Source organism: Myxocyprinus asiaticus, chromosome 13 (genome assembly GCF_019703515.2).
Source record: "Myxocyprinus asiaticus isolate MX2 ecotype Aquarium Trade chromosome 13, UBuf_Myxa_2, whole genome shotgun sequence".
Lineage (NCBI taxonomy): Eukaryota > Metazoa > Chordata > Actinopteri > Cypriniformes > Catostomidae > Myxocyprinus > Myxocyprinus asiaticus.
The window spans coordinates 9,498,955-9,516,301 of record NC_059356.1 but is presented as its reverse complement, the minus strand read 5'-3'; the positions used below and the strand labels follow the sequence as shown (position 1 = coordinate 9,516,301).

At 38.7% G+C, this 17,347-nt stretch overlaps 2 protein-coding genes across 3 annotated transcripts in view; one reads left to right on the top strand and one right to left on the bottom strand.

Moving 5' to 3' along the window:
- The window catches only part of LOC127450790 (brain-specific angiogenesis inhibitor 1-associated protein 2-like protein 1), a 111,766-nt gene extending 103,280 nt beyond the window's left edge, over positions 1-8,486 (top strand). For both annotated transcript variants that reach the window (XM_051715148.1, XM_051715149.1), the window contains 2 exons: positions 4,831-4,871; positions 6,226-8,486. In XM_051715148.1, coding sequence (XP_051571108.1) covers positions 4,831-4,871; positions 6,226-6,298 — 114 coding nt within the window. In that variant the 3' untranslated portion in view covers positions 6,299-8,486. The remainder of the gene's footprint in view (positions 1-4,830; positions 4,872-6,225) is intronic.
- A 2,348-nt stretch (positions 8,487-10,834) lies between these two features.
- On the bottom strand, positions 10,835-16,983 carry LOC127450797 (brain protein I3-like). The gene is made up of 3 exons (XM_051715160.1): positions 16,515-16,983; positions 15,524-15,653; positions 10,835-12,016 (listed from the first exon to the last, which is right to left on the bottom strand). Exons 1-3 carry the CDS (start codon positions 16,648-16,650, stop codon positions 11,884-11,886), a joined length of 399 nt encoding a protein of 132 aa, XP_051571120.1. The 5' UTR covers positions 16,651-16,983; the 3' UTR covers positions 10,835-11,883.
- Between the last annotated feature and the right edge of the window lie 364 nt (positions 16,984-17,347).

The following is a 17,347-nucleotide window of genomic DNA, read 5'->3' as shown; positions in this document are numbered from 1 at the left end:
TCACCCACACAAACAAGGACTTTTCAACCTCTGCTGCCTTGTGCTTCACAGAAACCTGGCTGAGTGAAGTAATTCCGGACAGCGCGTTACATCTGCCGGGCGTTCAGCTGTTCAGAGCGGATCGGGGAAAACGAGAGGCAGTGGAACATGCTTTACATCAATGAAAGTTGGTGTACAGATGTAACAACGTTAAAGAGGATGTGCTGTCCTAATTTGGATGCGCTTTTTATTAACTGTAAGCCTTTCTACTTGCCGTGGGAGTTTTCCTCGTTTATTCTGGTGAGTGTGTATATCGCACCAAATGCGTGTTTGAATGCCGCGCTGCAACAGCTGGCTGATCAAATCACAGACACAGAACAAAAATACCCGGACTCAGTTATTATTATTCTTGGGGATTTTAACAAAGCAAACCTCACACGTGAACTGCCCAAATACAAACAGCACATTACATGCCCCACCAGAGACAGGAACATACTGGATCACTGCTGCACAACAATAAAGGATGCATATCGCTCTGTCCCTAGAGCAGCTTTGGGACTATCTGATCACTGTCTGGTTCATCTTCTTCCAACCTAAAGACAGAAATTAAAATCTGCTAAGCCTGTATTAAGGACTGTAAAGAGATGGACCAACGAAGCAGAGCTGGAACTACAAGCCTTCTTTGACTGCACTGACTGGAGTGTTTTTGAGGCTGCAGCCACAGACCTGGACGAGCTCACAGATACTTTTACATCATATATCAGTTTCTGTGAGAATATGTGCATTCCTACTAGGACTTATTTAACATTTAACAACGACAAACCATGGTTTACAGCGGAACTCAGGCAGCTTCGTCAGGCCAAAGAGGATGCTTACAGAGTTGGGGATAAAGTCTTGTACAATCAGGCCAGGAACACACTGAATAAGGAAATTAGAGTGGCTAAAAGAAGATACTGTGAGAAGCTGAAAAACAAGTTTTCAGCTAACGAACCTGCATCAGTGTGGAGTGGCATGAAACAACTCACAAATTACAGGACTCCTACCCCCAAACCTGTGGTGGACCAACAACTGGCTGACGACCTGAATGTGTTCTACTGTAGATTTGAAAGGCCCAATCTCACACCCCACACCCACACTGACCTTCACTTTACACAAACACCAGCACCTCCTGCAAGCCCCCCTCCTCCCCCCTCCTGCTACTCAACATGCACTTAAGATCTGCGAAGATGATGTGAGCCGTGTCTTTCAGAAACAAAAGACGAGGAAGGCTTCAGGCCCAGATGGTGTCTCACCAGCATGTCTTCGATCCTATGCTAACCAGCTGGCCCCCATCTTCACACAGATCTTCAAGAGATCACTGGAGCAGTGTGAAGTCCCATGCTGTTTCAAATGCTCAATCATTATTCCTGTCCCAAAGAAACCAAAAATCACAGGACTTAATGACTACAGACCTGTCACCCTGACATCTATGGTCATGAAATCATTGGTGTTGGCCCACCTGAAGGACATCACTGGACCCTTTCTAGATCCCCTTCAATTTGCTTATCGAGCAAACAGGTCTGTGGATGATGCAGTCAACATGGGATTGCATCATATCCTGCAACATCTGGACAGACCAGGGACATACGCAAGGATCCTTTTTGTGGACTTCAGTTCGGCTTTGAACACCATCATCCCAGCTATTCTCCGGACTAAATTACACCAACTCTTTGTTCCCACGTCTATCTGTCAGTGGATTACCAGCTTTCTGACAGACAGGCAGCAGCTTGTGAGACAGGGGAAATTCACTTCCAGCACCTGTACAATCAGCACTGGTGCCCCCCAGGGATGTGTGCTCTCCCCACTACTCTTCTCCCTCTACACCAAAGACTGCATTGCCAAGGACCCCTCTGTCAAGCTCCTGAAGTTTGCAGACGACACCACTGTCATCGGCCTCACTAGAGATGACGATGAGTCTGCATACAGAAGGGAGGTTAAACAGCTGGCTGTCTGGTGCAGTCAAAACAACCTTGAGCTGAACACGCTCAAAACGGTGGAGATAATTGTGGACTTTAGGAGGAACCCCCCAACACTGTCCTCCCTCACCATTCTAAACAGCACTGTGGCAGCAGTAGAGTCATTCAGGTTCCTGGGCACTACCATCACACAGGACCTGAATTGGGAGACCCACATTGACACATTGAAAAAGGCCCAGCAGAGGTTGTACTTCCTTCGCCAGTTGAGGAAGTTTAACCTGCCACAGGTGCTGCTGATACAGTTGTACTCAGCAGTCATTGAGTCTGTCCTCTGCACTTCAATAACTGTCTGGTTTGGTTCAGCTATGAAATCAGACATCAGAAGACTACAAAAGACAATTCGGACTGCTGAGAGGATTATTGGTTGCCCCGTTAGCTATAAGCTATTAGCTCGTTAGCTATAAGCTCGTTGTAACAGAGTAAAAGACAGACGTTGTTTATTTTACTTTCCAGCATTGTCTCTCACCAACTAAGTAATAACATAGCATGAAATCAACACTCATCAGACACAATTCACCACCGCACCATTGTCTGCTGAGCTGCAAAAAGATGCTCTGATGTTTACCTTTCAGTCTGCTACATTACTTACTGCACTGACAAACTATAGATGGCTAACAGCAAACAGACATGAGTGACATGGTTGTCAGGGACAAGATTAACATTATATTAGTTATATTGAAAAGGGAAAATGATGGGGTCATTAAGTTTCCAGTATGTATTTCACAAACTATTTAGCAACTTACTGTGATGACACCGCTGAACTCCGCCCTGTCTGCAGAGCCACCATCGGTTCAGAGTCAGCTCTGTAAACAATGTAGACGGAGCGCACTCTGCTGGACAAACTACGCTATGACACCAATTCTAAAGCATTGTTTTCTGCATTATATGTTCTGAAAAAAGTTTTCATATCGGCGCATATCGGTAAAATATACGTCGATACCGATATATTGGTGAAATATATCGGTCGGCACTACTGTATCCAGTACTGTTTATGAATTATTGGATGCTATTATTATTATGGGGGGGGGGGTTATTTTGCAATAAGTCCACTGTATGTGTGTAAGTTGAGCTTTTAAATTTGGATGTAAAAAATTACATCCAAAAATATTTTTTTTTTTTATGCATTTACTATAACTTGTTTGTTGAACTGTTGTATAAAAGCAATGCCAGCTGTTCAAGCCTCATGCCAAGACTGAATCACAGATCACTGATTACAACAGCACTCTTGCTCATGTGATATTGCTTAAGTATTTATTCTTTAAATATAATAATCATACAATAATAATTGTCTGAGCTATTTTACAGATTGTGTTGTTTTGCTAATGACATATAAAGAGCAGTTGTGCGAATGGAGACCAGGGTCATTTAAGGCAAAAATCCAACAAATAGTTATATATTATGATCATGGGTCATTTTCTGGGTTAGGTAACACCATCTAAATTGCACAATGTGGGGCACAACGTAGCTCAGTGGTAAAGACGCTGGCTACCACCCCTGGAGTTCACTAGTTCGAATCCCAGGGTGTGCTGAGTGACTCCAGCCAGGTCTCCTAAACAACCAAATTGGCCCGGTTGCTAGGGAAGGTAGAGTCACATGGGGTAACCTCCTCGTGATCACTATAATGTGGTTCGTTCTCAGTGGGGCGCGTGGTGAGTTGAGAGTGGTTGCCGCGGTGGATGGCGTGAAGCCTCCACACACGCTATGTCTCCGTGGCAATGCGCTCAACAAGCCACGTGATAAGATGCGCAGATTGACGATCTCAGACGCAGAGGCAACTTAGATTCGTCCTCCACCACATGGACTGAGGCGAATCACTATGCGACCAGGAGGACTTAAAAGCACATTGGGAATTGGGCATTCCAAATTGAGAGAAAAATCCAAAAAATAAATAAATAAAATAAAATTGCACAATGTAATATTTTAAGTGGTATTCTAGGTTATATGAGTCTTTTCATGACTATAGCTGAAGTATGAATCTGCCTGCAATTGTTACAGTTTCATATAACATAAAACACCAGTTGAGGCTTCCTGCAGACATGCCTGATGAAAGAAATCAGATCTTTAGTGTTTTAGCTGTCATACCCATCACTAAGGTTTTAAACTGACTAGCCTTTCAAGCAGGACTAGATTCCAGACCTTCAGTGAGGTAACACACTTCGTTCTCAGCGTGTGACTGTTGGATGTAAGGAAAGTTTGAACTTCCATGCTGTTTTGAGCATTTTTTTTTTCTTTCTTAGTGATTTAGGAGTTAGTTATCACACATATCATAAAAGCTTCTGTCATTTCGTAAGAGTTGAGTTTCACAAGTTCTTGTGTCTTACAAAATTTTTTTTTTTTTAAAAATCTCTTTAGTCTGTAAATTGTCTTTAAACTGCTGTGATCAGAATGCTACTCCTACTATTTCTATAGTATGCAGGTATTTTGTAGGCATGGAATACCCAGATAACCTTCTACATTTGTCATATATATATATATATATATATATATATATATATATATATATATATATATATATACACTGTATCATAAATTTATCGTAACAGTTCTTATATATATGTATATAGTATAGTGCAGTAAGCAGTACACTACTATTCCATTGCGAACATAGCCACTGTTTCTCAGACAGTTGTAATAGCAGATTACTAGCTGCTGTGTCCAATTCACAGCTCTTAAACAATATAATTTGTGTATTCAGCCACTGAACTGAACACATTCCTGTCGTACCTAGCAGTCTGCTTTGAGCCACATGATCTGAGACAGTGCTGCTGTCTCTGACTTTATAAATTGTTGTCTTCTCTGTAGATTTGTGACACGTGCTTCTCTTTGTTTCCTGTAGGTGCCTCAGTCAAACGGGATGCCAAAGCACCCTATCCTGGGGTGAGTATCTCTTAATGGATCATGTATGCTGTGTCTTTTCAAATGAGGATATTTCTTCTGCGCACATGCTTTGTCAGCTAGTGAATATATGACCAGTGAAGACTGTGAACTATGTGAATACTCTATATGCAAATCTAAAGAAAGGTTCACACAAGATTTTATGAGACATTCACTTCCATTAATACACTACTAGAGAGTGTTTTACACTTAAGTTTGGTCAATTCTAATCCTCAAAATCTTTGTTTAGCGAAATGACGTTAGACCATTAGAGGATCTAAACCTCACAGATTTACCTGTTGGCGTGAAATCTCATTTTGGCAGTTTTGCATTAATACCAGTTTATGCAGAAATCAATTAAAAAAAGAGAAGCTACATAGTTTGCATTGCCGTGGAAAACTGGAATAAAGGTGCACACACTGAGCACATTATTAGGTACACCTACCTACTTATTCATGCAATTATCTGATCAGCCAATCATGTGGCAGCAGTGCAATGCATAAAATAAAGCAGATACGGGTCAGGAGCTTCAGTTAATTTTCATATCATCCATCGGAGTGGGGAAAAAATGTGATCTCAGTGATTTGGACCGTGGCATTATTGTTGGTGCCAGACGGGCTGGTTTGAGTATTTCTGTAACTTCTGATCTCCTGGGATTTTCATGCACAACAGTCTCTAGAATTTACTCTGAATGGTGCCAAAAACAAAAAACATCCAGTGAGCGACAGTTCTGTGGACGGAAACGCCATTTTGATGGTCAACAGAGAATGGCCAGACTGGTTCAAACTGACAGAAAGGCTACGGTAACTCAGATAATCACTCTGTACAATTGTAACGAGCAGAGTAGCATCTCAGAATGCACAACACGTCGAACTTGGAGGCGGATGGGCTACAAAAGCAGAAGACCACATCGAGCACTTTATTAGGACCATAGTGCTTCTCATAAAGTGCTCAGCGAGTGTATATTTTAACATTTTGGATAGAGGTCGACCGATACTGGATTTTGTCGATGAAAGAAAGAAAAAGATAACTGATTTATCGTGGATAGTTTTTCAAATTGATTTATTAAATGTGTTTCTAAGAAAATTGTCTTCGTCTAACTGTGATGGGCACAGAGACAAATCCCAGATGCAGTTTATTGTGCACCCCAAAATATAATTTGGTATCGATTCATTTTACTGTTTTGTTTTGCGTGGGGGGTCTTTTTCAAGCTTCATTTTTGCTTATGAGTGTCATAAATAATGTAATTAGTGTAAATAATGACAGAATTTTTATTTTGGGTGAACTATGCCTTTAAAGCATATTTTATAGCATATTAGCTGCTTGAGCAGAATAACACTGTATTTTGTGTCTTTAGGGGAGGGAATCCATTTGCTACAGTGAAACTTCGGCCCACAGTCACCAATGACAGATCGGCTCCCATCATGTGATCAGCACCACAACTGACCTACATGCACTCACAGTGCAGACTACAGTGAACTTGGCTGTTTTAAACACATGCACTTCCACAAGGATCACTGGATTTGAACAGAGACCCCAGAGGATGCTGTGTTTCACAATAACATACATATGCACACCAGCACCACATACTGTTCAACCGCTTTATTTATGTCGATCCCTTTTAATGCTCTATCTCTCTGTATATATTATGAATGTGTCTATATACAGAGAGAGGGAAATGATGTATAGCAATTTGGTCTTAAGGATCACTAAGGTAGGTAGTCCGATGTTTGGCATCCATTTTATTGGGAGTATCATTCTGTAAATATCACGAGAAGGTGGGCGTGATATTAACTTTTTATTCAATCATAGTTAAGAACTTTTTATTCTCAGTTGACATGTACAAGACTTGATGGGACCCCGCACTAGCAGAAAAGTCCTGATGATAGTGAACTGTAATACTGATATGAGTTGTGATGAAAAATCCTAATTTATGGTGAGTTCAATATGAATATCGACAATGGCACTATTCCTTACAATGTTTGATTTGCATTATCCTGGTATCTGGAATGAGCTGGAACTGATGGATTCCTGAAAAAGAAACTTATGAAGTGTATTAAAGGAATATTCTGGGTTCAATACAAGTTGAGCTCAACCAACAGCATTTGTAGCATAATGTTGATTACTACAGAAAATAATTTTGTTATAATTTTATATATTTTATATACTATATATTTAGATTACAGTGAGGTGTTTACAATGGAAGTGAATGGGGCCAGTCCATAAATGCTAATTGTGTTTCAATAGTATAGCCACATAATGTAAACATTATACAAGTTAATATGATTTTCGTGTGTTAAAATCGCTGACAGGGTTTACCGGCGTTGCATTATCATGGCAACAAAGTTGTAATATTGGAGATAACTTTACACTGATAAAGTTAGTAAGTGATTTTATCATACTACAATCATGTTTACACATTTAATGTTTATGGACTGGCCCCATTCACTTCCGTTGTAATTGCCTTGAACAAGCATGTTTGTTTTTTTTTGCTTCTTTTTTATTCTTTCTTTTTTTATATAAACGAGGGCTGAATTGAAAATATTTTTGTGGTAATTTATAGAGCTAAAACAATGACTTTGAATCAGAATTTTGATAGACAAAACATTTATTTTATATATATATATATATAAAATGTGCCATATTTTAGCATTTTGGCCAATCACAGAGCTACCAGATTTCTCTGGCACGATCCGATGTAGACATAAGTTCGACTGCTCCGATAACCTCATATGGCCTAGTTTGTTTACAATTAAAAATTTTAATTTAAATTGATATTTTAATATTTTATCTGATTATTATCTGATTATTTAGTTAATTTTATCTCTTAAACAAATTATGAACAAAAATACACCATAGAAATCTTCAATTATGATAAATGCCACCTGTCTAAAATTCAGATGAGCAAAATTCAGATTCAAATACTTTATTCAATGTTCTAGCTCCATAGTAATCAACATTATGCCACAAATGATATCGAATGAGCTTAACTTGCATTGAACCCGGGACTTTCTTCTGGGGTGATATGATCCAAATTATGTTTATAGATAGGAAACAGACAGAATAGCATAGACATGTTTATGTAACTATGTTTACCGGAGTTAGCTGGCTAACTCAGTCAGCTGGCCCTTAGAAATAGAATCAAGCAAGCTATGTGTAGGTAACACATAAACTACAAAAGCACTTAGCTCAGTTTGTATTTTAATAATAATCACATTCTTATTCAGAAAAGGAGAACTTTGCTTTTATCAGTCTCAACACTGAATGATGATCCGTAATTGGTCAGTGGACAGTGATTCATTTATCTTAATGCTTGAGGGATTCATTTGCCTTTGATTGTAGCAGTGCACCTTTCTGTTGCTGTTGGCCTGAGATTTTCAGACCGTTGCTGTATGAAAATAAAAATATATTATTTCTGAATGCGTGCTGCTGTTAAAAATTACCTACTGAAAGTTACTGTATAACAGGACTGTTTAACCTCAAAAGAAAGGATGAATAATTTATATTAAGAGACACTGTAAAGAAAAATGAATAATTAAGTCTTTTAAGAACAACTATATCTGAATGCTAAACACCAGCCTAGTTAACATTCAGAAATCCAAGCATTTATAAAATATATACACCGATCAGCCAAAACTTTAAAACCACCTGCCTAATATTGTGTAGGTCCCCCTCATGTCGCCAAAACAGCACCAACCCGCATCTCAGAATAGCATTCTGAGATGATATTCTTCTCACCACAATTGTACAGAGCGGTTATCTGAGTTACTGTAGACTTTGTCAGTTCAAACTAGTCTGGTCATTATCTGTTGACCTCTCTCATCAACAAGGTGTTTGTGTCCACCGAACTGCCGCTCACTGGAGTAAATTCTAGAGACTGTTGTGTGTGAAAATCCCAGGAGATCAGCAGTTACAGAAATACTCAAACCAGCCCATCTGGCACAAACAATCATGCCACGCTCCAAATCACTGAGATCATATTTTTCCCCATTCTGATGGTTGATGTGAACATTAACTGAAGCTCCTGACCTGTATCGGCATGATTTTATGCACTGCTGCCAGAGGATTGGCTGATTAGATAATCGCATGGATGATTGTTGGTGTCAGATGGGCTGGTTTGAGTATTTCTGTAACTGCTGATCTCCTGGGATTTTCACACACAACAGTCTCTAGAATTTATTCAGAATGGTGCAAAAAACAAAAAACATCCAGTGAGTGGCAGTTCTGTGGATGGAACTGTCTTGTTGATGAGAGAGGTCAACAGAGAATGACCAGACTGGTTTGAACTGACAAAGTCTACGGTAACTCAGATAACCGCTCTGTACAGTTGTGGTTAAGAATATAATCTAATCTCAGTATGCTATTCTGAGATGCGGGTTGGTGCTGATTTATCGGCACGAGGGGGACCTACACGATATTAGGCAGGTGGTTTTAATAATGTGGCTGATCGGTGTATGTATAATATATATATACAGTTGTGCTCAAAAGTTTGCATACCCTAGCAGAAATTGTGAAATTTTGGTGCTCCTTGAAACAACCACACCGTCTTTTTCCAGAGCAGCCTGTATTTCTCCTGAGGTTACCTGTGGGTTTTTCTTTGTATCCCGATCAATTCTTCTGGCAGTTGTGGCTGAAATCTTTCTTGGTCTACCTGACCTGGGCTTGGTATCAAGAGATCCCTGAATTTTCCACTTCTTAATAAGTGATTGAACAGTACTGACTGGCATTTTCAAGGCTTTGGATATCTTTTTATATCCTTTTCCATCTTTATAAAGTTAAATTACCTTGTTACACAGGTCTTTTGACATTTCTTTTCTGCTCCCCATGGCTCAGTATCTAGCCTGCTCAGTGCATCCATGTGAGAGCTAACAAACTCATTGACTATTTATACACAGACACTAATTGCAATTTAAAACGTTGAAATTAACCTTTAATTGCCATTTAAACCTGTGTGTGTCACCTTGTGTGTCTGTAACAAGGCCAAACATTCAAGGGAATGTAAACTTTTGATCAGGGCCATTTGGGTGATTTCTGTTATCATTATGATTTAAAAAGGAGCCAAACAACTGTGATGATAAATAGCTTCATATTATCACTATCCTTAAAAGATAATTTTTTTTTTTTTTGCATGATCAGTCATATTTTCAAAATCAATGCCAAAATTTCACAGTTTCTGCCAGGGTATGCAAACTTTTGAGCGCAACTGTATATATATATATATATATATATATAATAATTATTATATCTTTTTTCCTACTTGAAAGTGTTTTTAAGAAGACACTGTTTAAAGGATTAGTTAAATTTCATGACTCCAAAGCTAAAAAAAAAAACTTTGAAGGGAAAAAAATAAAAAGTGACCACAAATTAAACTCTTAAGTTTTTAATAGAGAAATGTATACATAACACATTAAAACATGCAACCCTGGGGGCTGTGAAAATTTTTAGAGAAGAGTTCATAATGTATTTTTCTGTCAAAGTTTGTTCATTTAAGATATTAGTTAAAACACAGTTTAAACAAATTTGACATTACTGTTTTATTCTGCTTTCTAAAGACTGGTTAGTAAAACAGATTTATGATTATTTTATTCTATTAAAAGCCCTAGTTTTAACAGAATGAAACAAACCAAATCTATATAGTTATGTGGGGGGAAGAATCCATGTGTTCATTCCTTCCTTGCAACGCTCATGTTCGAGAATTTAATTTTGGGGGAATTTGTTTTTTATTATTTTACATGATATTATTTCTCGCACAATATAAATTGAGCTTTATAAAAGAAAGTATATCATTGCTTTTATATTTTAGGAAGGGGGTCCCTTGCCAGGGGGTTCAAATAGTAAAAAAAAAAAAAAATACATATATTTATATATACTGCACTAGACAGCCCAGTTGACATCCAATTCCAGGGGTTCTGTGCATTTTCTTTTAAGTCAGAGAGGGCTGATATAATCACTTCAGACAAAACAAGTAACACTTGTAGAATTTATTTACAATCTCTTTAAAAAAGTTATAAACGATCATAATAGTGTGCGTAGTATTGTATAGCACACCTAAAACATTTCCATTATAAAATGAATGTGGCAAAGACAGTATGACTCAAATCACGCTGGACACACCCAAGACTGATTGTCAATTCCATTGTCAAAGAGTAACTCCATTGGTGGCATTTTCTAGGTGCCAACTTCCCTTGATTATTGCAGGATTCATTTTAACTCGGAGATAGCTGAGGACCTTGAGTGAAACATAAATGCACATTTACCCACTCAAAGATGATTTCAGAAGAGCCCAGCAGATAAAAAAATCGATCATCAGTGCAATAAAAGGAAAACATGGCCCCGAAATAACATGTCATTTAAAGAAAATGTCTAAAAACAAATTCAGAAACTCAGCGTGTATTGAAATAACACACAAGAAAAAGACTAAGCTTGTAAGACAAATGTGGTACAAGTGTTTTGATCTTGTCAGAACTAAGACGTGATTGACAGATGGCTAGAAACTGTTGTAGTCTACATACAGAGAAAGGGGGGGGGGGGGGTTGTAAGTGGTCATGCAAATTTCTATCCCAATACAACTAAAATCTCCATTTAAATGTTATTAAACATTCTTTGATGGAATTCAAAATCAAGGAAGGAAATCGTCTGCCTCAAAGTTTCTCATATGCAATAGACACAATGTTACTCGGAGTCAGCGCTTGTCTGCCTGCGAATTACCCCCAGTGAGTCCAGGCTCATTCAGTTTATGGTTTCTCTCTGCCATCGTAAAGGCACTAGTGATTAGATGACTGGAGGACTGGCTTTAAGATTTTACATAAAGCAGGGGGGAAACAAAAAAAAAAATCAGCAAATAGTGCTTGCAAGGCATGTGAAAACTAAAAACATGGACAGTTCGTCATATGCACCACCTTCTTGAAGAAAGCAAAAAAGTTTATGGCTGTTTACTATTGTGATCTCTCAATTACTATAGTATGTGCGGTGATTACAAAACAAATTAAAAAGACAGTGACAGGGTTTGGTCCCTCTAGCCGAATGTGGCTCCACAGTTTGGACATCTCCTCTGACGCAGGGCCAGGCAGAAGAGAATTCCCAGAGGAAAGAAGAATATGGCACACATGATTCCCAGACAAGTGAAATCATCCTCCAGCACGCCAACCCTGCAGAGAGCACAACACAACATTCAGCTCACATGAACGGTGTTTCAGTATCTGATTCTGAGAAAGAAAGGCAATTTTTTTATTATTTGTGCACCCTCCAGTGTAGAAACACCAAAATGGTTGAGTCATTAAGGTCAGATAAATAGCATCTAATTGAATTACTCGGTTTCATTCGTGAGTTAAGTCAGATGTCACTCGCACCAGTGCGCCCAAATAATTTCCCACATATACATGCTCGCGATATTTTCACTCTCTTTTGCTCGCACTAAGAGCCCTATTTTGTCATTGTTGCATGATTTTTGGTCAGCCAATGAGCTAAACTTTGCTGACAGTGTGCAATACAAAGCATCTTGCTGAGCTGGCCATGCAATTGCACAGATACGTTCCTCGAAGTGGGCCAGCAATGATGTGCGATTTGTGTTAAATATATTATTTGAATTATTGTAGTTTACTTTCCATAAATGAACACATCTGTTCACTGTAGTGGGCACCATGCATTAAAGGGCATATTTGTTCGGTGGGAACTCTCATTCAGCTCTAATAAAAATAATTATGCAACTTTCAAAAGGTATTTTAAACAATATTACATCATAATAAATATCATAATGACTTATTGTACATATATGTGCCAATATACTATACAAATAGAGCAAGAGAAAGACCCTTTTCGGCTTTATTTAGCAGCGTAAATTATGCAAACTTCAATTTATTTATTTTTTTTGTGCCATGTCAGCAGCAGGGCTATCCACATGGCGAGAACAGATTAAATATCAAAAAACATAAAAATTAAATAAGGAATTTTAGATTTATGTTAGAGAGGAACTCAAATATTTTTAGGTGATACTTTTTTTTAAATATCTGTTAAGCTTGTTTCTGAATAAAACCTTTGTCTAATAGTATTAAAAAGAGTGCAATCCAAAAAAAATTTAATAGTGAGTATAGTCTGACAGGGAGGACATGACAGAGGTTCTTCACCTTTTAATAAAAACCCATGCGTCAGTCTTGAATGACCTATTCGACACCTAGTATATACAATTTGATCATGTTTAATTTTTAAAGTTAAAGAAAAGATTATTGGTTATACTAGGATTTACTTAATAAAGCTTATTGTTTTTACATTTGTCCCATTCCATCTGCCACCTGTTAGAGATATAGGAGTTTAATAAGGGTTTTAGGTCCATGGGTGGAATACTACACTCTGCGATTTCTAGAGTAAGGGCTTCTTTAGCTGCAATGTCTGCGTTCTCATTGCCCGACAGTCCGATATGACCTGAAACCAAAACCGAGCAAAAGAGCAGCATTCCTGTGGTTGTCAAATTCAACAGTGTCACAATAGTGCCCTCAACTGACAAACATTATGAATCACCGCTTCAAATACAACACTATGAGAACGAGCAAAATGATTGACAGGTGACAAGCGTCAACGTCCGTGGACACATTTTTGTTTGCTGTTTACGAAGTCTACAGCTGTCACAGAGACCGGTGAGATTTCTCATTCTCAGGACATTTTTACACACTTTTCTGTGAAAAAAAAAAAAAAACACAGCACCTTTAATACATCTTTGCTTTGTTCCGTCTTTTGGAAAGTTGTGAAAACAAGTGTTTTTTTGTTTGTTTTTTCTGCTACTGTTGGAGCAAATGGGGACGCAATTTTTTTGTTTTGTTTTTTGCAGTCTCCCATTCACTGCTACAGAAGTATAGCCTGCTATAGTTTACTTCTGTTTCTCAAACCCAGAAATGTGGAAAAAGATTCATAATGATACACCGTATAGACACAGCATGGACATGTGCATCACTGTGTGTCTGTTTTTTCAGTATGAAACATCCAAAGCACAGTCATGCTTGCTAAACTGGCCATATCTGGTGCATGACCCAAAGTTCAGAGTGAAATCATCCCTCTCATGAGCTCTTGAGAACTGACGATGTAACACTCATGATGTGACCTGACTGGCTTTCTCTCTGTCACATGCACAGGCAGGAAGTGAATGACTTGAATAAAAATCTGTCAACAGCGCTAAGCTGGTCAGAGTCCAATTTAAGGCCTTGATGACGCAGTCAAATTATCAGTAGTTAGAGATGCACAAGCTCTTGTTGTATGGCTTTAAAGGATTATTTCACCCAAAAAATTTAAATCTGACATCATTTATTCATCCTTACATGACTTTCTATCCTCTGTGGAACACCAAAGGAGTTTATGATATTTTTAGCAGAATGTCAAAGCTGCTCTTTTCCATACAAATGAAAGTTAATGGTGACCTCGGTTGTCAAGCAAGATTTTCAGCAGACAAATGCTGAAATTTCAGTATGTTCCTTGCACAAAGTTATCAATTGACTTCAGGCGCATGGGGAAAGTCAAATGTCAAAAAAGTTTCCTTTTTTGTCCCCATTTACTTTCAATGTATGGAAGAGAACTGCTTAAACACTTGGCTTTAGTTCTACTTTGATGTTCCACACAGGGTCCAAAAAAACCACTCAAGGCACCAGGCAGATGAACAAATTGACCCGCCGGCCAATTGTTGTTGTTTTTTTTGCATTTCTATTCCAAATGAATTTGACAGTTTAAAAGTGAACTGCTTTTTTAAAGAACGATATTAATTGATTATTTTTTAAATATTTAATTGCCTAAAAGAGCATTTATTATAATTTTTTTAAATGATTCACTTGTTACAACAAAACTCAATGTGTATTTTTAACTACATGTTGTTACATGAACCGTCATGAAAGATCAGATTCTACATACAGTATAACATCACCAATTTAAGTGTTTTTTTCACCTAGACATCGCATGACATAAAGCTCTACTATTTCTCAAGTGAAACAAATCTAGCGCTACTGATGGCCTGATAAGACAGGTCATTCAAAGAGACTTGTGAAACTTCCAGAAATGAGTTCACAGTGGTTCTGCCAGAGTCAGTCGTCTGTCATGTGCTCACAGGAAGATGACACAAGACACAAAAACCTCTATGGTCATTGTGAATTCTGAAGAATTTCAGTTACCCACAAACTGTGGTAGTTTACGTATTTCCCCTCAAAAACACAAAAACCATATTGCTTTAAGTTTAACTGCCAAATACTGCTAGCGTTAACTACTTCTACAGTTATAAATAAACTTGACCAATAGCAGAATATTTAGATGTCATGATGATGATATTTGTGGTCTTAAAGGGATAGTTCACCCAAAACTGTAAATTCTCTCGTGATTTACTCTCCCTCATGCCATCCCAGATGTGTATGACTTTCCTCTGTTGATCACAAATTAAGATTTTTGGAAGACTATTTCAGCTCTGTTTCTCACCCACATCTATCATAAAGAAAGTCATACACATCTGGGATGGCATGAGGGCGAGTAAATTATGAGAGAATTTTTATTTTTGGGTGAACTGTCCCTTCAAACATGTACTATGTATCTATCTCTATCATATGTTCTTATATTTAGCATAGTGTATTCAATGTATACATGTATACGACTTGTTCACAATGGTATGTCCAGTATATTGTCAGACTCACCTGCAGGCCGGACATCCTCCAACCACCACCACAGAGGGCTGGACAATGGTGTAGGTGCTGCTGTAGGCTGGCTGGGCCGTAGGATAACCGGATGTGGCCGCTGGATAACCGGACGAGGCCGCTGGATAACCTATGAGACATCATAAAGACTCATTTACATCTACTCTTATCTCAGGGTGACACTGTATGATGAGCAGGAGTGTTGTTTTGATCAGATCTGAATATGGTCACACTTTATATTAGGTGGCCTTCACTACTTTGTACTAACATTAAATACATATAAGACTGGTGTGGCCACTGGGGTGTTGGATATTGATTCTGTATATGTGTGTTCTGCTATTTATATTTAATTGAATCAAAAGTTGAATCAATAAAAAAATGTTAATCGGAAAAATACATACAAGACTGTGTATTTACTGTGTAACTGCATGTTGTTCTGCAAAATGCCCACATTTACTGCTACTGAGGTTGAGGTATGGGTAGGTTTAGGGGTTTAGAGTTAGTTTTTGGGGTAAGGGATGGGTTGGGGGTAAAGTTAACAGTGTAACTACAAATGTAATTAAATGCAACAACACGTATGTACATAATAAATACATAAAGTGGGTCCCTGAATATTGACATGTGAGAGAGAAAAGAGGGTGTAGTATATAAACTATAAAACATTGAAACAGAAAGACAATCAGTGAACTGTCAGTGATTAGTTAATAACTAACTAACCAACTCAACCAAAATGTGGGTGTTTGTACACTCCTATCAGTTTTTATTAAGACATACTGACTTCAAACCTCTAAAATGAAACCGTTTAGCCTATTTGAGAATACAATTCCTCTACATGTCCAGCAAATCACTGTATTATTACCATGGCTGTAACTAGTTGTTATTGTAGTTTTATCTGAACTTTTAGGCAATATTAATGTGTAGCATAGCCCCTGCTGTAAGTGAGTTATTGCTCGCCGATACTGGTTGAATACAGTATTTTCGGTTCTCTTGCCTTGATACGGCGGCGGTGCTGGAGGTTGGAAGCCCGCCGCGGGTGGAGCGGCCGCGGGGATCGAGCCGTAGTCATACGCGCCCGGGACTGCGTTGTACGCTGGAGGTCTGTCCTGGAGGAGAGGTTTACTATCCATACTGTCTGATCCGCGGCGTCCTGTTCACCAGACGGACCTGGAATCCTGTCGAGCTTCTGTGGCGTGGACGATCACTGGAGTTCAAATACAAACCAATACAAAGTTCTGCTGCGCGCTCTCCATGCGACAACTCCAGCTCATGCGTGTTAGAGAAAGAAACGGTTGTTAACACGCTTGTATGTTCTAAAGATGCGCCATCGCGACTTTTACTCGATTTCTCTCGTTTGTAAGAGAGAAATCTGCATTAGTTGACGAGTGAAACTCCTTATCAAACTCAACACGACTGTTTGTCGTGCTCGTGCTCGTGCTCGCGCTGTACTGTCACAAGACTCGAGTCATGTGATCGAGTGGGATGACGCGTCTGCGGAGACAGTCGCTCGTTTACGTACACATTTACCAGCAACAGCACATGACTTTCGAGCAAAGGATTTAAAGGGCCACTCTGTTAATTTTTTCGTCATTTAAAAAGTTTTAATCTTAAATACATTGATTGTAATTTTAAGTCATGACCACTCACTTGAGATGAAGACTCCAGTCATATTAGCAGCCATATAAAAGCTGTTTTATAAAACATGGGGGGGGGGGAGGGGAGGGGGGGGGGGGCTGCCATGTTAGGATCACATGAGGAGCAGAATACTACTTGCTTTATCTCCCTGTTACTGGACACTTTCACTCATGGATGAATTAATCATCATGG